This window comes from Hippoglossus hippoglossus, chromosome 15 (assembly GCF_009819705.1).
Source record: "Hippoglossus hippoglossus isolate fHipHip1 chromosome 15, fHipHip1.pri, whole genome shotgun sequence".
Classification (NCBI taxonomy): Eukaryota; Metazoa; Chordata; class Actinopteri; order Pleuronectiformes; family Pleuronectidae; genus Hippoglossus; species Hippoglossus hippoglossus.
Genome location: NC_047165.1, coordinates 11,233,996 through 11,258,528, shown reverse-complemented (window position 1 = coordinate 11,258,528; position 24,533 = coordinate 11,233,996). Strand labels below are relative to the sequence as shown.

At 44.1% G+C, this 24,533-nt stretch overlaps 1 protein-coding gene across 1 annotated transcript; it reads left to right on the top strand.

Moving 5' to 3' along the window:
• Window positions 1–1,552: 1,552 nt before the first annotated feature.
• On the top strand, window positions 1,553–24,209 carry stox1 (storkhead box 1). Its single transcript, XM_034609012.1, has 5 exons — window positions 1,553–1,776; window positions 1,871–2,513; window positions 19,255–19,407; window positions 20,081–22,730; window positions 23,385–24,209. The coding sequence occupies exons 2-5, from the start codon at window positions 2,186–2,188 to the stop codon at window positions 23,536–23,538; spliced, it is 3,285 nt and encodes a 1,094-aa protein (XP_034464903.1). The 5' UTR covers window positions 1,553–1,776; window positions 1,871–2,185; the 3' UTR covers window positions 23,539–24,209.
• Window positions 24,210–24,533: the final 324 nt, after the last annotated feature.

The window sequence follows — 24,533 nt, the reverse complement described above, 5'->3', positions numbered from 1 at the left end:
ACGCTCACACACTTTTCATGAGTCAGCATTTACAGTCATTGCTCTGGAATAAAATAATTCAAGTTTATATTATGTAAATACAATATAAAGGAATAGATGTTCTCACAAGTTCACTGTTTACCACACAAACCAGTTGGCTCTGGCGTCTGTGTTAAAGGATTTATGTGAGGCACTAACGTCCCATGAAGTCTGCTGAAAATAAACTCATTTCATATTGATTGTAAACCGCTAAAACAAAAGCTACTTCAGGCTAAATTGGTCCCTCAGTCAACTAGCGTCTCCTTTGATGGTGATTCGTGTAAATACAGTTTTCTCTGCAGGAAGTTTTTTACGAGTCCTCCATGTTGCCAGTCTTGATTCAGATATTTCCTTATTTATGGATACGATTTGTGCTGAGTTGCAAGTTGCTGGTTACTTTTCTCTAAACTTGCTGTAATCCTAAAATGTTAATCTCATCAATAAATATATTTTTTTAACATCCGTTTGATGAAACGTAAATAAAAAGTTTTTATATTACTGCAAAGAAAAAAAGAAAAACAAAATGAGAACATTTTACTTTTCTTTTTATAAGTCACAGGCATATTTGGAGTCAGAAGGATATTCTGAGGATCAATAGCTAAAATAGGTCCTCTAGGGGAAAGGTTCTCAATGTGGGGGGCAGGCTTATCTATAGAGCCTCTCCATGTGGGCCATGGATGACCAGAGGAAAAATAGAGTGACACCTAACATGATTTATGTAGGTAAAAGAAGTTTGACGATGGTGCTGTGTTGACCCCCGCCTCACTACAACTCAATTTGAATGTTAGTTTATTAATTGCTTCCCCTATAATTGTTAATTATCACAAAAAAAATAACTTTGAGAACCGCTGATCTGGGATATTCCTGAAGTGTCCTTGAGCAAGACACTGTCTCCCTGTCACACCAGGGACACTGTCCAGCTGATGACAGCTTGGATCTGTCTTCGTGCTAGAGGCCACATTCAATTTAGATTCAATTTTAATTGTATAGAGCCAAATCGCATGTTTTTTCAGACATGAACCGCTGAATTGGGTCCAGAGTTTGTCTTTCACACATAAATAGAGCATCAGGAGACTCACCTGAGCCTTCAGAGGGGGCGTGGCACAGCCTGAGATCATGTTTTTGTTTACAGCCCACTGACACCGGCGTCGGCCCTTATCACCAAAAGCTCTCTGGAGCCTCTTTCTCGGTGGTTTCTCTGTGTATGGCACCTCTTTTTCATCTCCTACTTTTTTCACACATGGGCTCATTCCACATTATCCAGTATTCTTACTAGAGGACTAGCAGGAGAAGCTCCGGAGAAAGTCCGATAGTCTCAATTGAGCCATTTTTCAGACATGACAGACAAATCCGGAGAAGTGGCTATGGAGTTTATCCACAGTTTGCTTCTCACACATGCACAACACAGCAGGAGCTTCTCTGCACAGACGCTTCACAACAGCAACAAATCCGTATTTTTCAGGCAGAGGTGCAGCAGGCAGAGGCCGGAAGTGACGCATTAACTCTGCGGCGGTGATCACGGGGTTTTCTTGACAACACACGGACTCGTTCGCAGTGAATCCGGCGGATTTCTACGGACGAACTACGGAGTTCAGTGCATGTCTGAAAGCAGCTTCGGAAATTTGAATTCTCACGCACACAGCCCATCCGGAGAAAGTCAGGAAATTATCTGGAGTACCAGCAACGAGCATGGGCCTCTTTAGTGGGGGCGAAATCTGCCTCGACAGGTTGGAGTGAGACATGAAGGGAGAGATGAGAGTGAGGGGGTCAAGTGAGGAGAAAACCCAAATGAAAGCCAGACTCTAATATTATCTCTTCTTAAAGACTGACATTAAAACCCTCCCTCGTCCAGCAGGTTGGAGCAGAGGAGCCAGTCAGTGGGAGGTCTGTCTACCTGTGTGTCCCACCAGCAGCAGCAGGCGGATGATCCCTCCTCCTCCTCTTCCTCCTCTTCCTCCTCCGCCACCGTCACTGTTTCCCTGGAAGCTCACAGACACCAGTCGCAGTGAGACGTCTTCTGCGCCTCCGGTCCACAGGGCGCAGGGCTCAGACGCACACTGGAGGAATGCGTGGCAAACCCCGGCGTCTATTTGGATTCCCAGAGAGGAGAGCCGCCGTTTTAACCGAGTGCATTTTCTCCAGTGGAATAATATCCCCGTAGCTAGACATGTCTCTCCAGCCGCGGGTCGTGCAGCTCTCCGCCGCGTCGCTCGCTGTGATCCTCGGCCAGGACGAGGAGAGTTTGCGCGCCGGCGGAGAGAAACTCAGCGCGCGGACGAGCGGTCAGGAGATCTTCGCGGACTTCAAGGAGCAAAACTCGCGCAGCTTCTGGAATAAAAGGCTGGTGAAGGCCATCGCGGATGTGTGCTTCCAGGGATGGATGGAGAACTTGGTGCTTTTCATTCAGGGCAACGCGAACAACCTGGAGGTGCTGCGGGAAGCGTGGATGCGCAGGGCTCTGAGGTCACCGAAGGGGTTCACCATTAAAGCTGTCGGTATGTAACGTGCGGTTCTGCCATTGACCTGCTGTCACCATTTATATTATAAAAGTGTTATTATCAATCAATGGCACCAATGCAACTTTACGCACCTTAAAGTCAGAAATACAGGAGACAGCAATGCAAAGCTTCACCAACAAGAGCTGTTGTAGTGATGACACTGGAAATAAAGACACCACGGGAGCATAATGTGTTGTCCTAACCAGTGACACTGTGAAATGTGTGTAGAATCGCACACCATTTGTTTACCACACTGAGAGAGGTGTGTGAAAGTCATAAACTTTGAATAACAAGGAGCTGACAAGGTTTAACACCCTTCCTCCTCTTTCTCCTCCTCCTCCTCTTCTGGATTTACCTTCTACTGATCACACAATTTAGTTAAATCTGATGGGTAAAGTGGATTAATCTTTACCCAAAAGTTATGGAATCAATAGTGATTTGTTTTCAGTACGTCTCACTACCCCAAACAGCAGGTCTGGACGACTATTTCATCCCTTGTGGAATTAAGAGTCTCGCCTTTTTGGATGTTTCTAAAGTGTAGAGGTATAAAAGAATGCCAAGGTCAAATATTTTAATATATCTACACGGCTGCATCAGTTTCCCCTGTACGAAACTGCTTTCAAAAATCGGCATACTTTTTAAAAAGTCCAAAATTTGTTGCCACAAGCAGTGAAAAGTTGCCAGTTTAACCAATTTCAAACAATTTATAACACAGATTGTTCTTTGGTAATTTGAAGCCACTTGATCCATCCAGATGATCTTAAACTCAGATAACGCCTCTTTGGTTTGAGATGATTGCCTGACGATTGCCTCCCTTCCTTGTAGACATGGTGTTGTGTTTAACAAAGCTCTGCATCTCATTTAATTACTTCTAATTGCTCCCCTCCTCTGGTTTTCCTCTGGATTTATTCTAAGGCAGCATATACCTGCACAGAAACAATGAATGGAAACCTTTATGCAGCCTCCCATACCGTGATCTCATGGGTTGTAAATGCCTGACAGCACCAGCTGCTGGACAAAATGACAACCCTGTGTGTGGACTTAGCCCTAATGACAGTGTTCTTCAGAGATACACCAGGTCGTTCACACGTTTTCTTCCTCTAGAAGACAGATACTAAACTGTAGGTTATAGCAAATACATGCGGGGGGGGAGTGATTTTATGGTTTTGTCGCAAAGCACCAACTTCCAGTCATAAATATGTAATCATGAAAAGTTCAATAAGCCGTTTTCAGACATGACCTGCGGGTAAAAACCCGGAGAAGTGGCGATGGAGTTTACCCAGAGTTTGCCTTTCCCACATGCACAACGCAGCGGGAGGTTCTCTGCACAGATGCGCTCACAACAGCAACAAATCCTCCGTATTATTCAGGCGAGAGGTGGAGCAGCCGGGTGCAACAGGCAGAGACAGGAAGCAAGATATTAACTGTGCTGCGGAGATCATGTGATTTTTCTGTGACACAGACACCGCCGTCAGCTCTTATCACCACAAACTCTCTTGACATCTTCATCGGTGACTACGTGTGTGATATTTGTTTTCTTTTTTCTTTCTTTTTTCTTTATAAAGCGTCTTTCACACATTAGAAGCATCATCAACCCAGTGAATTCAGTGGGGATCCCCTGCTGTGTTCTCACATCGACTTCTCCTTGATTTCTACAGGATTTATACTCGGAGGCCAGGCGGAGAAAGATCGCAGAAACTGAGGAGCGCCTCACTCGGATATTTGCGTTCACACATGCACCTCATTCAAAGAAAATAAGATGAAATCAGCTATAGTGTTAGTTATTCAATTGCCGGCAGGGTAGATAGTCAAGCAGCAGCAGGGTCCTTGTGGTTGTTGAAACAGTGTCCCAGCAACACACACATTTGCTCTGAGCTGCCATTTGGTGCAGCTGCCTCACGACACCTCTTGTTTCATTGTCTGTCTTTCCAATATCATGTCCGTCTTTGTTTGAGTGTTATTGTGTCTGGATTCAGCCCCTGCCGCTGTGTACCTGCTGATTTTGTGTCAGTCGGTCCGCTCTGCCAGACTGAGTGGTGCACGCACAAGTTAAAGGGAGGAATGTGAAAGGGGAGGAAGAGACCACACACATGGGGGAAGACCCGGGGGGGGGCGTGAAGTCACGGAGTGGGGGAGGAGGTGGAGGCTGACATGCCGTCCCGCTGTGAGAGTTTCTGGCCCCCAAGCTTCAACTCGGCACACAAACAAGCACCATATGCGGCAGAGGTGATGCTGAGCCGGTCATTATGCACCGCGTCAGCACAAAGGTGCACACAGATATGCATGAGCTCACAGTCGGACACAAGGCCGAAGTCCATACCTTTTCATGTTTGAGCTTCACAGCAGACACTCGTGAGCAAACACGTCTGTGTGTGTGGACATGTCACCTTCTCCTCCTCCTTAAGAAATCCTTCGCCTCACACCGCAGCAATTTGTATGGAAATCAGTGCTGGCAGGCTGTCAGGGCCTGGTTTACTGCCTCCTCTCAACAGAGAGAGTTGGTCAGCAGTGAATCACCGTGCGACTGGCTGCCGAGTCGACCACAGACGCTTTTCTGTTACCCAGGATTAATGTCCCTCCATTTCATGGCCGGTGAGGCACTGTGGAAGTCAGACTCCGAGATTGATATTAGGCATGGAGCAAAAGGCCTTGACATTGTCCTGATATAAATTTGTTGGCTGGAAAACAGAAAAACTTTGGAGTTATGGGGTGTAGTGAATTTCAAACAGCCCCGTGTCCTTTCTCAGTTCAGAGCAATGAGATGTGACTTAACTGACGTGAGGAGATTTTCTTTAAGGGGAGTTCAGGGGCCAGTGTGTGAGCTGTTAAGCTTAGACTAACCAGCGTTCGATAATTGGAGAGAGACGTGGATGGTTAAACAAAGCTCCCAGACAAACAGACGCACTCACTTTGATTAATTTGTGCTAATTCCTCATTGGCCCTGTCTGGTTATCTGTGCTAAAAGCCCGAGTGAGGACAGATTGTTCTGTTGGCCAATCCGCTGTCTCTGGGCCTCTTAAGAGGGGCGAACACGTAGAGAAGGAGGTGTGCGGGAGGCGGGGAGGGTTGATGGAGGAAGGGGGATCGTAGGGAGGTTAGGCCGAGGTAAACAGACAGGGTGAGGAGTTAGTATGAACAGACATTATTGTTGTTATCCTTGTGGGAATGGGGCCCGCTGGTACTGCGGTTGACCCCCTTCACTTCGTCTCATGAATGTCTGGAGGGTGTTTCTCATTCTTCCTTTTTTACTCGGAAATTATCTCTTCATCACTTCTCTGGCTTTTAGCAGTTGTTTACAGAATAATACCAACGCAAAGTCATTGCGTTAATGATCAGTGTGAATACAGAGGACATCCATCTTGCCAAGAGTCTTGACATTCACAGTGTTTACATACACACTGTAGCCTGAATACAGAAAATCCTGGTTTATAGTAACCCCGTTTAACCGAATTTTTTAAATCATCAGGATATGGTTTCTGTAGAAAACAGAAGCTGTATGAAGGAGAATTCTTATGAAATGCTAAGATAACTTCTACCAACTCTTGCTAGACAATCTACTCATTACTGATCTGCAATGAAGTGCATAACCCTATTTCCAAACTTTTCCTTTAATCTGATTTGAAGAGAATCTTTGAAGTGTATGAAAACAAACTCATGGTCTTGTCCGCAGTCAGTCCCCAAAAGCTGGAGAACCACCAAGGCTTTCCTGTTGAAACCAGAGGCTTCATGATGGCTGTTAGCTGGTTCTGCATTATTTAGACAGTCACTGTTGTCGCTGCAGCGGTATGACCATGGATCCATGACTTGAAACATTTATATGGAGTCAGCCAGTGGTGTAATGAGGTGTCCTGTATCCTCCCTACAATCAACCTCTGTTAACTGCTCCTGTCCTCTTTGAACATGGACGTGAACGAGTCCTCTGGACGGGCCTCTCACTTTCGCCATGGAAAACACTTCTCTGGTCATTGTAGGACATACTGAGGGTCTCCCTCTGTGTGTTTTCGGGGAATTGGGTTATGGCTATGCTGCAACTTTCCAAGTTTCCTTTTTTTAAATGGTATGTTTCATTTATCCGTCCATACCATGAGGTGGTGAAGCATTCCTGAAATGCTTCATTTACTCTTGAGATCATTTCCTGAACTCGCAGGACCAGTGAGCCTCAGTTCTGCTCTCTACTTTTTACTTGAAAGCGTTGTATTCTCACACATGGGGTGTCTCCTTTCATGAGGGTGTTTTGTCAAAGTCTCAAAGCGCTCTACTAATGGTCATAACTCTTCCAGATGTCAGCTTATTAACCGTGACACTCCCTTGCCGGGGTTTACCACGTTTAAATGGCCCACCCTGTCCTAACTAAGCAGCGGAGGTCAGAGGTTACGACCTTTCTGCTAACAAGCCATTGAGGTCATATATCTTCAGAGGGTTTTTAGGAAGCAAAATGAGCAACATACAACAACAAAGTATCCAGGTGTTCTACACTGGACAGTTAAGCTTCTGTTGGTTTCCCCAACCTTTATTTGTCAGGCACACCCCCACACCCTCTAAATATATTCATTTACAATATATACGCCTATATACTGGATTTATTTAGCACTATTAACTATATAGAAGTGAATATTTTGCTTGCTTTACTCAAGTTTGTAGCTGTAGGTTGAGTGGCAAAAGCTGAAGGTTACAAATGCTTTTTTAGTTACAATTTAAACTATAAACTCTACAAAGATGGAAGACATGACAGCCCCGTAAAAGTGAAGCCAAAGCGTCTCAATCACAACCCGGTGGCTGGCTGCAGTATAGGTTATAAACTTTCCCCCACCATGTTGGGATATGGACCAAACTACAGTAAAAAGTCAAATAATCGTTCTCAAAGAAGGTTTCTGTCATTTTAGGTAGTTCGTATTACACTGATGTTTGTTCAAGTGTTGATTTTTCCACTAAGTTTGGTTTTAACTATTTATGCTATAAAAACGGAGTGAAACATCATGTTTGACAGCTGAGTCTGAATCCCAATTAATCAAGCATGTGCATTTGCGGGCCCTTCTTACTAAAGCTCCATCCCCCTATTGCTAATGCGCTGTGGCTTCAAACACGTAAGATAGCGCCGTTGGTATCCGGAATATTTTGGCCTCATTTCTGAATGGTGCTAGGAGGTGGAGACATGTCATCCATCTTTATATACAGTCTATGATTTCAACAGTTTAGCCACTGCGTCACAGCGGTGCAACTAGGCTGTTCCATTCCCAAGACTCCTTCAAATGTGGCCAGCAAATGAGTCCTTCCGTTCCTTAGCAATAAAGGATTGAATGGATGGATCCTTCTCTGGCCAACCTATCCCAGGATTCAATGAACAGTTACGAAGCCAACAGGCTAGTTATGCGTGTGACTGAGCTACAGTAAGAGCAGACATTCAATGAAGCTAATGATGCAATGTTAAGAGCGGGACAAGCTGGTGATGCAAATTTGAAATCAGAGTCCTCAGAAGGATGCAACTCCTGAAGAGTTAAGAATTAATGAAAAGTTACCATGGATCAGCATCATACTAATTTATTATCCTATCAGTGTGTTTATTTTCCTTATCAACAGAATGTGGTTATATTTGAAACTAGTCGAAAGCTATTTTTTCAGTTGAGTTTCCCACATGCCTGGTGGTATAACCGTAGGAGTATAACAAACTGCCATCATGGCATGTGTTTTTACTGAGACTTTGTTAAAGAACTCCTGTGATTTGTCAATGTCTGTATTTTATTGGTCTGGTTACAGACAGATTGATGAAGGGAAATACTCATGGAGGCACATCTGTGTGAGATCTGCTCCACTCACCATCAGAGCTGCTTTCAGACAATACTTGTTAAAGAATGACCACTCTCCAGATCCCTTGACACTAATAGCATGACATTAAGCTGTTGCACAAAATATATGCTGCTGTTTTTCAGGCTCAAAATGACGAAGAGTCTGTGTTATGGCAGTGGTCGGTTCAGTCGTGTTCTCACAAAAACAGAGGTGGAATGTTTCTTTTGAGAAAACCATAGACCAAGTCTGCAAGTGCCCATTAGTGTAGGGATTATCTGAATTAAATGTTGGTTTGACCAAAGAACACCTCATTTCATTTATCCAACAGTTTATGGGAGATAAACTGTTATATATCGGAAGGTTTTGACTTAATGTAATGAAAAGATAAAGCGGCATGTGGGATTTATGTGCAGATTTTTTTTACTATTAAAATGCTTTTCAAATAGCCCTGTGCACTGCCAGGAGGATGTCTCTGTATTTATGTCGAATGTCTTTCTACCTATCTCCTGCGCTTGTAAACTATGGTTTATGATATCGCTCAGATAGTAAGAAACCTTGACCTCTGCAGTGTCTACACATGTGTGAGAGATTCTGTGCTTGCATACCTCTCAGCACATCATTTGTTAGTCACATCCTTTCCCATTGAGCAGGAAGCTCTACCCAGGTGCAAATCTGGCATGTTGGCCTTTTTATCGACCCAAATATTGGGCTCGCCCTTAGCGGTGGAGTGGAGCGGTGCCAGCAATAACAGCTTCCTCTGTATCCCTCAGCTTATACACCCTGTCAGCAGCCGCTTGGGTTTCACTCTTGGGATTTTATCTTCATTCACCCTCAGGTTGGACAAGTGGGTTGACATAGAAGTGAGGCTATATTGCATTAAATTTGGTATTACTATTACTCTTCAGTTTCCTGACAGGATGTTTTCTTTGCTTCATTTAGCATTGATAAATGCAAAGGTACGCTAACACCGGCTCTGTGATAGCAAACTGCTGTGTTATTGTATGCAAAGAGTGAAAGATACTTTCAAGCATCACACCACAGCTCTGTGCTGACCAGTTGTAGAGCATTAAAAAGCACTTGATCATATGGCAGACACCATGATGGGAGCTCTGTTCTAAATACTAAGATAACAAACGCAGAAATCTGCTGCACCTCAACCTCAATTAAATGAGAGGAAATGGGTTTCATCTGCAACCAATGAGCGCCGCCTCTCTTGATTATCTGACGTGAATCTGCTGGAAACCCCTTAGGATTGTATGTATGTTTTGGTGTGAGGTGTCCATTGGAGAAGTTGGAGGAAAGTACCTGGACCTTTGAATAATACAAAACTGGTATAACTAGAGCTCTGTTGTTTATATGGAAGTAACATATCCAAGCACAGATTAGTTTCATCATCAATGCAACAATTCAAAAACATCATATGCATAGAAAAGTACTGGCCGGAGTTAAAAAAACTGAGGTTTAATCGTATAAATATGTTGTTTGTGAATCTAAATTAGACACAAAGTCGGAATAACATCAGGAAATCATTGACTTAATTAATTGTTTTGAAAGGATAAATAAACAGAGCAGTTTTGTGTTATTCTAAGATTGCAGATAAGGCATTGAAAGGCCATTTTGCCTCAGAGTATAATGTACTACCTTAATAAATATACTGAGGTTGCGCAGAGCTATAAATTACTTTTATGATTTAACATTCATCATGGAGAAAGTACATTTACAAGTGCTTTTACTTTGAACGTAAGCCAAACACGAGGGTCTACAAAACATCTGGGCAAAGACCAGGTTTTTCTTCTTGTCATGACTACGACATATTAATCTCAAAATTGAGGGGATTTCAGTTTAGCCATGCAGTCTATTGCATTTTGTATAGTTTATGCTGACAGTCCCATTGATTTGGAATAATACAAGCTTCATGGTTATTATCAATAATGCACGGGGAGATTAGACAAGACCGGAAAATATTTTACGGTAAATAAATTCAATTACTGAAAACAAAATATTTTCTATGGCACACAATGAGCTTTTGTGTGATTAAATGTCACTGGTGATGTCATGCACGAAGGGCTGCATTTCAGGATAGCTCAGCCTCTGGAAATAATTTTTTTTACCATTCTGTTCTTTTTAAACGTTGCATTTTTCATGTGCAACACTAATCTCTGCAGTATCACTTTACTCAAACTTTTTCTAATCACATGAAAGGTTTACACTTGAACACACTGCATCTGAGCTGGGATCAGGCCGAGGTGAAGTAGTTACTCAGGAGATTGTGACAGATTTGGCATATGCAGGGGAGGACTTGGATGCAGTTTCTGTACAATGCAGTGATTCTAACAGAAATGTTAAAAGCACGAAGTCGGCTGTTAAAGAACAAAGGAAAGGCACTGTGGTCCACATTTAAATGACTTGGACATGCCAGGCGTCTGGCCCGAAAAAAGGCACCGGCAAACTGTGGGGTAATGTTCCTGCTCATGAAAGCAGACGAGAACCAGATCTGTCGGGGTGTGTCCCATCAAGTCGGGGGAGGTAGGAAATAAAAAGATGGGGAAATAAAGTGTAGGGAAAGTTGTGCTTTAAATCCTGTCTCCTGGCGCCAGAGCCATGTATTGGTGTTATGTTACACAGTGCACTTTAGGCTGTGATATAAAATACAGCGTTGTGTAAGTCCACATTGTCACTGGTCTTCTGATAAACACCTGCTCAGGTGTAATTCCCCTTTCACAAGAATATGATAACAGGATTTCTGCACTAGTTCAGCTCCAGGTCATTGATATGAATAGCAGTCCATCACATGTCACAACAAATGGCATGTGATGTGAGTTCTAATGTCTAATCGGATGGTAAAAGCATTATTTAATGGCATTACAGCTGCAGGGATTTGCGGCCAACATCTGCGGTAACGGGCTATGTGAGCGAAGATGTTTTAAGCTCTGTAAATGTGAAATGAGAAGCTTAGTCACAGGCTGTTTATCCTTTCTTGCCAGCATATGTTAAATGTCACAGAGTTGGTTTGGCAAAGTGAGTCTCGAGGCTATAGCTGGATTGTCAATGTCCGTACGACGCGTCTGCTGCTGTTTCTTCTTTTTCGTTGGCTTTGTATTGCATGTGGCAGGTCGTCGCCGCAGTAAAGGTTTCTATGGCGATGCTAGTCAACACAAAGCCTGCCTGTGTTTCACTTCATTGCCTCAAGTTGTAGCTCATGAATCCTCTTTAGTCACAGTGTTTTGACTTTTTTTTTTTCTCTTATCCGTTCGTCTGCTGATTAAGGAGTGCGGTTCGCTCTCAGATGGAGCATTCAGAAGTCAGCGTTCAAACCCTGACACGAAATCAGATTAAACAATACAGAGCAGTCTCCAGATAAAATCTATTTAATCTGAGGTAGCAACCTGCCAACAATCTCATCTTCTCCAACACTGATTACAAAGAGGGCACAGTCCAGATTTTACTCTTTCCCTCCCTTCACTTAATATTTAAACAGGAGCACTCAGACCTTCTCAACCACCAGTGGGTCAGATTAAATATTTACCTAATTCTTACAAGTCTGGACACAATTGCTGGTTTTATTATTGTGAATCAATCAATCAATCAATAAAACTGTAAAATGATCAGTGGCTCCGTTTTTTCAAGTTTACTGCTTATTGGTGTGGTTTTAAGTGGTAACTGGCCGCCGTGTTGTTAAAGTTGTTAAAATTGTTAAAAGATGCTGCAGTCAAGTAAATTAAACAATAGACAAACATTTTGATTAAATGTGGACAGCCGTATTTCTTTCAGAGAGGACGGACAGGAAAGGGCAGTGTTGCTAGACTGGGCGAGGTTTGGTTGTTGGGACACTCGGGCTGTGATTGCTCTCTGAAGGGATCTTTTCACTCAGTTTATTGGGCCATTTCACTGCACTGCTCACATCTGTGTGTTCTATGGGAGTGAGAGACACAAACTCGTAAAGCCCTTTTAAAACACACGCAACACATAAGAGGGGGGCGGGGTCACGGAGGCCTGCTGGACCAAAAATCCCAAACCTGAGGGTAAACTCGTCATGGGACTGGGAGGGAGTCGCGACATAAATTACAGTTGGCGTCTCTTCCCGTTACACTGAATGTTGGACATTGTCTCACCTGAGACGATCGTTCACGCACAGCCGTGCAGATTCACTGAAGCGTGTCCTTCACAAGGTCTCCGTCGACTGGGAGACAGGGAGCGATTCTGCAGTTTGGGCAGGCCTCAAGTTCATGTTGAATGCCATGCAGTGTGTCCTTAATGAGGGAGAGAGGAGATTAGCCTGTTTGCCTGCTGGAGCCTAAAAGATTAGACGATAGCAGGATGAGATAAAATGGTGTGTGTATGTATTTTTGAGTATGTGTTTCTGGAGAGGCCAAGGAGCCGGGGATTGCGGCAACAAAGCTGATGTTTCAAAGTGGTGGTGTGATCGACGCCCTGAGGGGCCACACTGATAGCAGGGTTAATGAGCACGCAGCATTATAAACAACACTTCACATTCAAATGCAATGTTTTAAGGTTTAGAGGAACCTGGCTGCTTTAAAGTACAAATTAAAACAGGTTTTTACTTGTTTTACTTCACTGTACAATATTTTTGTTTACAGGTTTTCGGTCATGATGGGCTGGTTGTGAAGGAGAAGAGGATTACACTACTGCTGCACTAGTTAGCAAAAATATCAAGGGTTAAAAATCTCTGTTTAATAGTCCATCCATTCATCCATCCAACTGTCCGTGATCTATACTGCTTCGACATTGGGCGAGAGTTGGGGTGCACCCTGGTCACCAGTGTGTCCCAGGGCCAACAAAGACAAACAACCATTCACATTAACACTACAGTCAATTCAGTGTCTCTGATCACCTTAGCCCTATCTGTATGTATTTGCACGGTGGGAGGAAGCTGGAGTACCCGTTAAAACCCAAACAGTCATGGAGAGAGCATGCAAACTCCACACAGAATGGCCCAGGAAATGTAGATTCATTTTCAGGCTGTCGTGAAGGCTTTATCTTTGTCCTGTACATCTACTTCTGAGTCTTTGGAATTTGTGCTTTTACTCAGGTATGTTCTAAAGTTTAACAGGTACTTTAGCTTTAATTGCCTAATAGTAGGGTTACAAAATGTCCCTTCCCTCTACGATACAAAATTATTCTGGTCCTTGTGCGGCTGCAGGACACATTTTGACCGTCACTTAGCCGCCTGCACTCATAATTGGAAGAAACTCCCTCCTTCCTGTTCAGTAAATGTACAGATAGCAGGATGTACTGTATAGCGTGTTGTTGTGTTAGCGTTTCCCCCCAAGAAGCTGGAGGTAATGCAATCACGTAAAAATGGGACTCATGTGGCTGCGAGCTAACAACACAGCCAGCTAACAACACAGCCATGTGAATACATGTGGCATTGATCAGCGTCAGCAGACAAAAATGTCTCAGTGGGGACAGACGAGAGAAAGTCTGTGTCAATCATCTCCACAAACTGAGCAGTCAGCTTCAGGCATTATTCATTTTTCATCCCCCAGGCTGCAGTTTATTCTGACATGGAAAGTTTATGGCACGGGGGAAAAATAACATTCTGCGTGGAGCAGAATAATGTGGGGTTTGTCACTTTATTCAAATGTTGTGGAGAATAGCATTAAAATGAAATTTCAGACTTATCATATAAAGTTGCAATGATCTCTTTTAATCCACATTGGCATATAGAGTATTTGCATTATGGCAGCAGCTCTGAATACAGTTGTTGATGTCATGCTTTTATCAACTTTTATTTCAAACGAAACAACATGGACAAGCTGTTTTGCTCTCTGCTTATTCCTGTCAAAGTGGTTCACTCACAACAAGTCAATGCTTTACTCCAGCAGTTTAGTATTAATGTTTGGAGACACATGCAGGAAACAGTGTTGGCAACAGAGGGTGTGATATTCTGACTTTAGTCCATGCCTTTGATTCAAGTTCCCAAAACACTGGATCCTACACTTCCCATATTGCAAGCCATCTTTTAATTACAGTTGGGTTATGCTTAAACAAAACCAGTTCCTTCAACATGTTCTCCAACGACTACAGAAACTGTAATTGTTTCCAAACGGCCACACTCAGGCAGCCATCATCCAGCAGCGAGACATGACATTGTTATGGATGAGGAGGGAGTATGGGGATATTCAGACAGTCACTCCTGGAGGACATTCATAAGCTGCTTTCAGACATGCACTGAATGCCAGATGATCTCCTAAATCTTCAGTTTTACGGAACTTTTCCTGTCAGTCCCATGTCCAGAGAATGTCCAAGTGAGCTCATGTGAGAATAAAGCGGGACAATGTCCAGAAAACAGCAAGAAAGTGAGCGTGTTGATGACGTTTCTAACAAGCTATGAAAAAATAAAAATAAAAAAAACGATGAAGAAGTCAACTTTGAAAGACAACAAGATACGAGCGCTTTACGTAAGTGGAATTTATACGTCATGTGATGCCTCCTGCCTGCTCAGCCCAGGCGCCACCCCTCACCTGAAGGTTTCAGACATTTTCCTGTTGTTGTGAACACATCTGACCCGGACAATCTCCTGCTGCAATCTTCATACATGAGGGCAAAGTCCGGAAAACGTCTGTACCCAATTTTCTGGACATTTTAATGTCTGAAAAATACAAAGAAAAAGATTGCACGCTGGCTTTTGACCCTCCCTGCTTGATAAACAGCAAAGTCCTTAAAATTCTGTAACCCCAGTTTGTAAATCAGGGTTTCTGTCTGCAAACCCAAGGTGTGATAACCTTGATGGCATCATGGTGACATCATCAGCACTTCCAGAACCAGAGAAGATCCTACACAGTTGTTTTCTTAAGTTGAGCAGATCTAAACATTACAGGGGAACAGACTTATAAAATTGTTAGGTTCTGTTCTGTTTCTCCTCCTAACTTGCACCGACACAAATCTCGCCTCTTGTTTGATTCCCGAGCTGCTGTTTACCCCTCCTCCCTCTTCCTTGTGGCACAGGGTTCGGTTGCCATGGCACCCAGCCGGGTATTCATGCCGCGTATGACAAAGGGTGTAATGTCGGCGGCCCTGTCTTAGATTACAGGAACACTGAGGTCCGTTCCCCCTGGAGAGAAGATGGTTACAACAGCGAACCTCCTCGATGGTCACGCCTGCTAATGTTAGACTCAATAAACACTAATCCTCCGCTCGGCCCATCCTTCGGTTACACAGACGTTTTCCTATATAAAACACTCTAGGTTTATTAATGTCTTCTGTTTTTCACCTATTGCCAGTCACTCTTGTCTGTTGAATTCTTTTTGTCAGTACCGCTACCCGAGCGTAAAGAATTGACTGGTATGTGGGAAACATGCTCTCGCTTGATCCTATTTCAGTTTTAAACTCCCTTACGAGTATAGATTATGTTCTCCAATGTCAGACAGGATATCCTGGTCTGATCCAGGACGTGGTCAGAGAAGTGGAGCTAATGGTCAATGCAGCGAAACTACCTTTGTGTGTTACCTCCACCAAGGAGGTCATTACCAGTATTCCACAAAACCTACGAGACAGATTGACCACAAAACTTAGTGGAAGGATGTTTTAGGGAAGAATCCTTACATTTTTGGTTTGGATCCGGATCAGAGGGTTAAGAGATAAGGATTGTTTCACCATTTTCAACACCAGGGAAAAATGTATTGACCATGATGAAAAGAATCTGCCATGTTTAGGGATATCTATGAGTGTAACTTGCTGCAGCTTGATGGGAGTTTAGGGGGCTGTTGGGCCGGAGGTATGTGCTCTTCAATACTTAGTGTATTAATTCCCCGTGACCCTTTGACTGTTGGCTATAAGTGGTTGCTATGTGGACAGGCTGCCGCTCATATAGGAAGTCAACAACAATGAGGAGCACAAGTCAGCAGCACTAATTCACTGCCCAGGGAGACAGCTATTGAGATATCTGTGCAGAGGTTTAGTCAGATTAACGTCCTCTGTCGGAGCTGGGGGAAGGCAGATGTTTTTTTTACAATCCCTCTGTGTGTCGTAGGATCAGTTTTACAAAGAAAGACCTCTGTCTGTGAGACTTATGGGCCTCAAGTGAGCTCACTGTGCTGGTAATTGTTTTTTTTTGTTTTTTTACTGACTTAGTTTGAGAATAGTTCGTTTTCAGTTTAACTAAACACATGAGTATCACTTTGATTAATTTCAGCAAGTTAAAGAACTGCTGTGGTCAGTGTGGCCAGATTGGGGGATTTTCCACCCAGTTGCTTTATAAGTCACCAGTTGGATACTGTTTTTTTTATTTAGGTTAAAGTACATTTTTAATAAATAGGTTAGGTTTGTTTTTGTACGATTGAGTTCACATCTACATAATTTTGGACTATTTTCCCATAGATTGGCCCTTTCCTCTCCACTGATTAGTTAAATATATCGACTGTTAACTGATCACCATCTAACAAAAGGTAGGTATAGTTTAGTTTGATAAATTGAGCCATCGCCCCTGTTCGAATTAATATTGTAGCTCTGAGATAAAAGATTTGTTAAAATGTACATGTTTGTGTGGGTCAGGAGGGAGAGAGGGTTGGTGGCTCCAAGTGTCCTTGGGCAAGATACTGAACCCCAAATTGACATTGTATGAATGGGGTTTGTACTGTCATGTAAGTCCATTTACCATTCATATAAAAGAATATGCTAAATGAAAGAGTTAATGAAACAACTATTTTTACAGTGATTGGACATGTCGTAGGCGGCTCAGGCTACGTGTCTATGGGGCTTCATTGGTTGTAATAAACCATTTGGGTATATACACATCTCTTGTCAAATAAAACAAACATCAGTAGACTTGCCTGGATCCATCAGCGTGGTATGTCTGTGTTCTGTTCCGCTTCACCGTGGCAGATATTTGATTAGTTGTTTATTTTCCCTGCGTCGGACATAAGTGGTTCAAGTGTGACGGTTGTAAATGTTTGGTTTACATCAAGTGTGAGCCTGGTGGTGTTTTCACTGAAAGCCCTGGAGATGATGGGAGTATCACTCACACACTCCACATGGTGAAGAGTGAATCCACACAGTTACACAACTGGAGACATGAAATCACAAGGGGACAATGTGTCAATAACAAAAACAAGTTGAAACTCCAATTGAGTGGAAATTGTTTAAACACGTGTGTTGCATTTTTTACTCTCATATTTGGACTAATATTGGATTCTGTTGTTATGAATAAAATAAAGCAGGTCGAGTGTGATGAGGAGCCTTTTTTCTTGTTATCACCTTTTTTATTAACTTATCTCCTCTTTCACTCTTCATGTACCGGACACGGATGCAGTGTAGCTCATTAACTAAAACCAATTTTCCAGTTCTGTGGGTAAGGTTAAGTCTGTGCCCTTGTTTTTTATGTGGGGAGTGTCTGTATTTACCCAGATACTAATCATTCATCAGCAGTGGGATCTGATGTGTTTTGGTGCTTTCACTGAGTTTACTTCACATTAGTTAACATCACTACTTGTGCTTTGTCTGTAGCTGCTTTCAGAGCTGCATTGAATAATCGGTCATTATCCGGGGGGCTGTGAAAATTCAAACGTCCGAGTCAGTCGCTGCGGACATTCTCCAGAGTTTTTCCTGACAGCCGCCTGGTAAAAACTGTAGAATATCTAAATAAGCCTGTGTGTGAATGCAGCAGGATATTGCCTGAAGAATTCATAGCAAGCGAGTGGGTGCGTTGATGATGTTTCTAACACACAACATACAAAAAAACCAAAGCAAACAAAGATTTGCCATTCATGTAGAAGACGCAGACGAAGTTGTCAATCTTGGAAAGACAATGAGATTTTAGAGCCTTTATGCCATGTCCTGCCTCCTGCTTCTCTACCGAGGCACCAACCTTCACCTGAAAGCTAATGTGTATATAGTGTATATTTTCCTGTTGATGTGGACGGGTCTGACGCGCACAATATCCTGCTGCATATATGAAAGACAAATTCCAGACCCCATTGTCCATATTCCGGAGTTCATGTGGATAATATGAAGACATTGATGCCAGTATTTTCAAAACTAATGATCTTTTGTTTAAAAATAAGTTTTGCAAAGTCTCCAGGATCTAAGAAAATATCTTTTCATTTCCCTTTAATATTGATGTGCAGGGCTTTGTATTTCTTATTGATCCCACTGTAGTTATGCACAGCAAAAAAAAACTGTCTCTGAACAAGATGACACATTGAACTCAGAGGTAACAAATAACATCAGTGTGAAACTCCACATTCAATTTCAACGCATCTCGCTCTCTTTGCGATAGGCTTTGCACAAAAACAAACGATTTTCCTGAATGAACTTAAACACCCCATGTTGCTTTAATTATGTTTTTCCGTGCGTGAAACTGCCTTGATTGTTTTTGATACTCTAATAAAATGTCTCTAAAAATGTCAGTTTAGCTTTAAAAGCAGCTTAGTTTTATGGTTTGAAAGACTTGTGGCTTCTGTCTAATGGGCTTTGTTTGCCTGTCAGAGGAATATTGTCTGTTAACGGGGGGGGGGGGGGGGGGGGGGTTTGTGACGTGAGGTAGACGTAAATAAATTTAGTTTTCTGCAATTTTAACAAAGACAAAATATTTCAGTCTTTTCTCCTAGTTGTCTCACTTCTAGTGTTGTGTTTGTATAAGGGCACCTCCTAGACATGTGGGGCAGTGTGATACGGGGGCAGGACATGTGATCTGCCCAGCAGGCAGCGCTGTGGTCATTTCTGTGGGAGTAATGGAATTCTGTGGTTTGTCCCAGAACTGATGGAATTTCAAAAGCAGTCAGGCATGGTTCATATAACTCACATAAGTAGACCACCTCGGTCATGATTTAGAGGGTGGTTAGGGGAGGAATGTCAACTTCAGTACTTTGAGTTGTTTTCTCTGGCAGGCAGCACGAGTCGGAGAGAGGGGCTTCTCTAACCCAGGTGTGTTTGTGTGTACTGCAGCAGGCCCACCTGTTTCTCACTCCGTCATCTGCTGGTGTTTTGTTTTCAGGTGACCTGTCCCCGGTGCAGATGTCCCCCGTCCCCCAGTCTCAGTTCATTCCCCTGGCCGAGGTGCTGTGCTCGGTCATCTCAGATATGAACTCCTCCCAAACCATCGTCAACCAGGAGGCACTTGTCAACTACATGAGCAAAGCCCACCCAGGTAATCCAATAAAGAATTTACTCATCTTGCTTTTTAAAGCACTATTTCCTCATTTTGGTTTGCATGCTTATTCACTTTCTGACTGGTTTTAGATTACAAGCTTTGTAAAGCTCATATGATCTAAGCTTAGCAAAAACACTAACCTAGTTCAGCCCTAAATCTGGCTACCAACACCTCAAAAGCTCACAAATGATCACATTATATTTCATCTTTCTGCATCCTTCCACCGAGTTTCGTGGAATTTAAGTGCTGCGCAATCGTGCTAACTAACAGACAGACGCATACAAACATATAACCTCCTGGATAATTACAGTTTTCTATTCTAGGAGGGGTTGTGTGCCAGACTATTTCTTGGCCAGACAGAGTAACAGACAAAGTAATAAGAAATAATTTGTCACATAAACCCCTGTTGGTTTTGCTTGACTCAAAAAAGCAAAATGTATTATGTGAAATATTGACGTAGTTGGGTTTTGTCAGAATTGCATAGAGCAGGCGCATTGTTTCCCCATTTTCAGTCTATGGGCAGAGCTAAATGGCTGCTGGCTTCATGTGTAACAGACTCGGGTGAAGCCATGAGACATTACATATGTTACATGGTATTATTGGACTAACTATATTCTTAAACCAGAAACGATTTTCCTTAACTTGCCTTTCTCTTGCCTGTCTGTCTCAGGGATAACCATCCCCACTCAGGACATCCTCTATAACGCTCTGGGCACTCTGATCAAGGAACGCAAGATTTACCATACAGGCGAGGGCTACTTCATCGTCACCCCTCAAACTTATTTCATCACCAACAACATCGCCCGTGAGAAGAGTTGGTGGACGTCTGGGTCAGCAGATGACCCTCCCTCTCCTCCTCCCATTACTTACCTCCTGAGCAACGACGCCTGTGTGGAGAGCACCCAGTCCCCCCCAGTGGCACACTGCAAGTCCTGCAGCTGCTTCAGCCCCCTCCAAACACCCACTAATGTCACCCCTGCTACTGTGACAGCCACCGTGTCTCCTTCCACTGTCCCAGACCAACATTCGGTCTCTATCTCAGTAAGTGAGTGCACAGGTAAGAGCCTGAAGTGGCCCCGACCGCTGGATCACAAACCCACGGTGCAGAATCAGTCCACCTCCACGGCAGCAGACTGTCAGGCAAGCGAGATCAGCAAAAATACAGCTTCCACTAACGCCACTGGTCGCAAAGAAAAAGACACAAAGCCAGGGAGGAAGTTTGGTCTCAGTTTGTTCTGGAGGAATGGAGGGAAAAAAGAGAAGCCAAAGAAAGAGTATGCATCTTTCTCAGGTCAGTTTCCTCCAGAGGAATGGCCGGTGAGAGACGAGGACGACCTGAACAACTTACCTCGTGACCTAGAGCACGCCATCATCAAACGCATCAACCCTGAACTGACGGTGGACAATTTGACTCGCCACACGGTCCTAATGAAGAAGCTAGAGGAGAGGAGAGAGAGGGGGGTAGACAGAGTGTTAGAGAGGGGTCTGGATAAAGATGATAAGGGAGTAGACAAGGGAATGTCTACAGAGATCTTAGCGTTCTCAAAACCCAGGCACCATCACTCCTCTAAGGCGGCGGCAGGAAAGAGATCTGCTCTGAAGGCTTCCCGCAGCAAGCGGAGGGCCCACTCATCCAGAGAGAAGCAAAGGGAAAGAGAGAAGGAGAGGGTTAAGAGTAAGGTTCCCATATGTGCGGACAATTATCCAGAGGGGGACGATTTGATCCCTACTCGGCTCAGAGGGGAAATCCCTGTTGATGAACCAGATCCAGTGGAAGAAGGTGGAGTTGTCGGGGGAAAATCCCTTTATAAGAAACGCATTGAAAACCCTTTCCAGACTCAGCCAATCAAAGACCCGGCTGATGCTGCCATTCCCGCCACCAACAGAGAGCAGAGAAGACGAGAGGTGAAAGAGGGCAAGGCCTCGGGGCCAGGAAGGAAGGACCGAACGGGTCACCGGTCGAAATCCTGGGACCCGCATCGGGCCAAAGTTAACGCCACAGACGGAGAGCACGTAGGGAAAACCCCGACATCTGACGACAGGTACGACTATGTGCATGAGAAGGAATTCGCTGCTGATCATCAGCTCCAAGCAGACACAAAACTCAACAGAGAGCTCCTGCTGGACTACAGCCCAGCCTACCCACAGAGCAGCACCCTCCGGATAGACGACAAGGTCCGACATCAGAGGGAGGGAACTGGCAAGAATGGCTGGGAGAGAGACGGCAAGAGCGCACCTTTTCAGGAGGTTGAATACAACACTGTGCCACACCAAACTATAGCTGAACAATACTCAAATGCTAACAGCAATCTTTCTACACCTGTCGTAAACCACTCACATGAGACAACCCTGCCCTGGCCCAAGCCCCCTTTGCAGAGGAAACACTCGCTCATACTCTCCAACCCACAGAGGGACGATTTACCGAGGCCTGACAAACTTTTTTCACATCAGCCGACCTGTGAAAGTCCAGCCACCCAGGAGCAACAGGAGATCAGACCTGTCGCTACCAGCTGTAGAGAACAAAGGGCCATGAGCCAGGGTGAAAGGTCTGAGCTGATGACCCAGAGCAATCCCTCGATAACAGACGCTGATGGATTGATAGAAGACGACTACAGGCTCTATCAGCGAGCAGACGAGCAGCAGGACGAGGACGCCTGCAGCTCCCTGTGTCTCAATGAGGAGGAGATTATTGATGTGACAAATGTGTACAGAGCCGGTGTAGCAGACTACCGCGGTCACCAGCTGGTTTATCATAACCGTGAATCTGATTTGCAATATCAGGGACACCACAGTCTCTATTACAACTCCAACCTCCACCAACCACAAGGCTCAGGGGACAGCACTGTGAAAGATCTCATCACCCCAGCAACCCAGAGGGCGTCTTCCCTCAGCCCTGCCAGAGCTGGAGAGACCAGCTGGAGGCTCCGTCATCACCATCAGAAGGCTCGATCACCAGGGGCCCAAAGTGGATCCACGTCCATCCAGGGGGAAAGGCCCCACGAGATGAACCTCGATTTGGATTGTCCCGAACCGTCCGAAGTTGCAGACAGTAGCATCTTCGACTACTGCCAGACCAGCGAGATCGAGTCAGACGCAGAGACCATCCGCAAGTCGGCTGACGAGGGCGACGGCGAATCCGCTCACTGGGCGGTCGAGGCAGAGGAAGCGAGGGAGGACGACTTCGACGAGACGGGCATCCCTCCGACTCACAGGGTCGTTCTGGGCATGCCCGGTGGAGCGAGAAGGGCAGAGATCGGGGAAGCGGTGGAAATGGGAGAAAACCAGAGCATCACAGGAGACAGTGGTATCGATTCTCCTCGGTGAGTGCCTCTCTTTAGAGTTTGTTCATATTAGCTGCAATAAGACACTGTGATATTTCGCTATAGCCCAGGGGTATCCTGTCACAGCCATTGAACTTTGTGAAAGTTAGACAGCTCACACCTTCTGCTGAAAAGGTTTTATGTAGAGGAAAAAGAGACGTTCTTAATCCCTTAGCACAGATGCTCATTCTTCAGGTCAGCCCTTTTCTGCTTTTCACACCTCGGGCTCTATTTCTTTGCGGCCACACCAGACTCCCCCCTCTTGGTGGAGCTTTAGTGACAGTTAAAATAAACACTGCATTGAGGTTAGTTAACCTCTAGGTTACATGTCTGTGGCTGGCCTTACTACCAATTAGGTTTTTTCTCTCCTTTTAAAGTAAATTGCAATAAAGCTGAACAAACACCTCATGACCAATTACAGGTTCCAGTATTTGGACATAAGGGAGTCATTTTGATAATAATGTGTAATTGCTGTGCAGCACTTAAATTATTGTGTCATTATCAAAGAGGAAGAAAAGACTTATATTCTGGCATTGAACTCGTCGTGCACTCTGGTATGTCGGTGGACTGATAGAGTGCACGAGCGCTTCACCTTGTTAAAGTGGCGTATTTTCGGAAAATATCAACCTCGTGCCCCCTCTCTCCTCCCCACAGGACCCGTGTCAGCCTGGCTTCCACTAACACCAACATTCTGGAGGGTCTCAAGAGAAGAGGCTTTCTGCAAAACCTGGAGAAGCTGCACTCAAAGAGCAGCACCATCCGACCCCAGAGCTCACTGCTGCAGCTGACCCCCGTCATGAACGTATAGCGGGTCCAGGTCTCCTGCTCGGGCTGAGATCTCTTCACGCAGCTCAGAACGCAAACCGAGTGCTTGAATGTTAAATTCTATGCAAACCGCTCCATTAGAAACACACCCTGTAAGAAGGGTGCGCACGTTGTTGCCTTCCTCCACATAATGATACCTGCCTTACAGGGGTCAGTGTACAGATGTACAGTAACTATATTTTTCTTTTTGTAAATATGTTTTAAAGGTAATATGCTACGATTTATCTATTCATGTATTTGCTGTTAAACGTGTGTATCTGCAGTTTTTGTCTTGTAAATATAGTTTTCTTTCCCTACATGTCTCATTGGTTAAAATGTTCATAACAGCAATAACATGTTCTTGCATTTACTGTGAAGAAACAACACGAGTATGTGAGACTTTGCCGTTACTTAAGTAAAAGTTCTGAAACTTGCTATTAATATTGGCACATCAACCTCAGAATGCGATGTTGTTCTAGGTCCAATAATGCTTTTATAGCCTTTGTCCAATTTTTAAACAGGCATTTTTGTTTTTACTGGAAGATATCACCCAATGCAACTAACAAATTGAATTTAAATACATATATTTGTAAAGTTTACCCAGTTAAGTCGTTGTATGTGTTGGTGGGAGATTGTGGATGGTTCATCAGCTTGAAATAAAAACTATGTCCCATCCCTAATGTAAACCAGACATTGCTTTTCACCCACAGGACTGATAAGGTTCTATTATCTCCGAAGGACTTGGTGACAACTGATCCCAACAATGAGTCTGATCCAGTTCTGAAGGAATGTAAAGCAGTGTCGTGCTTTTTAGCTTGGAAAGGTGGGAACTTTCCTGGTGTTATGTTGATGTGTTTACATTTGTACTCGGGACATTCCCATAGTTTCCCCCAGGTAAACGCGGCTCCTCTAACCGCAGCAGACTGGCTCAGTTTCTTTAAGACAAAATAATCCTTTATTCTTCCCACAATGCAGAAATGTGTTATTGCAGCAAAGAGG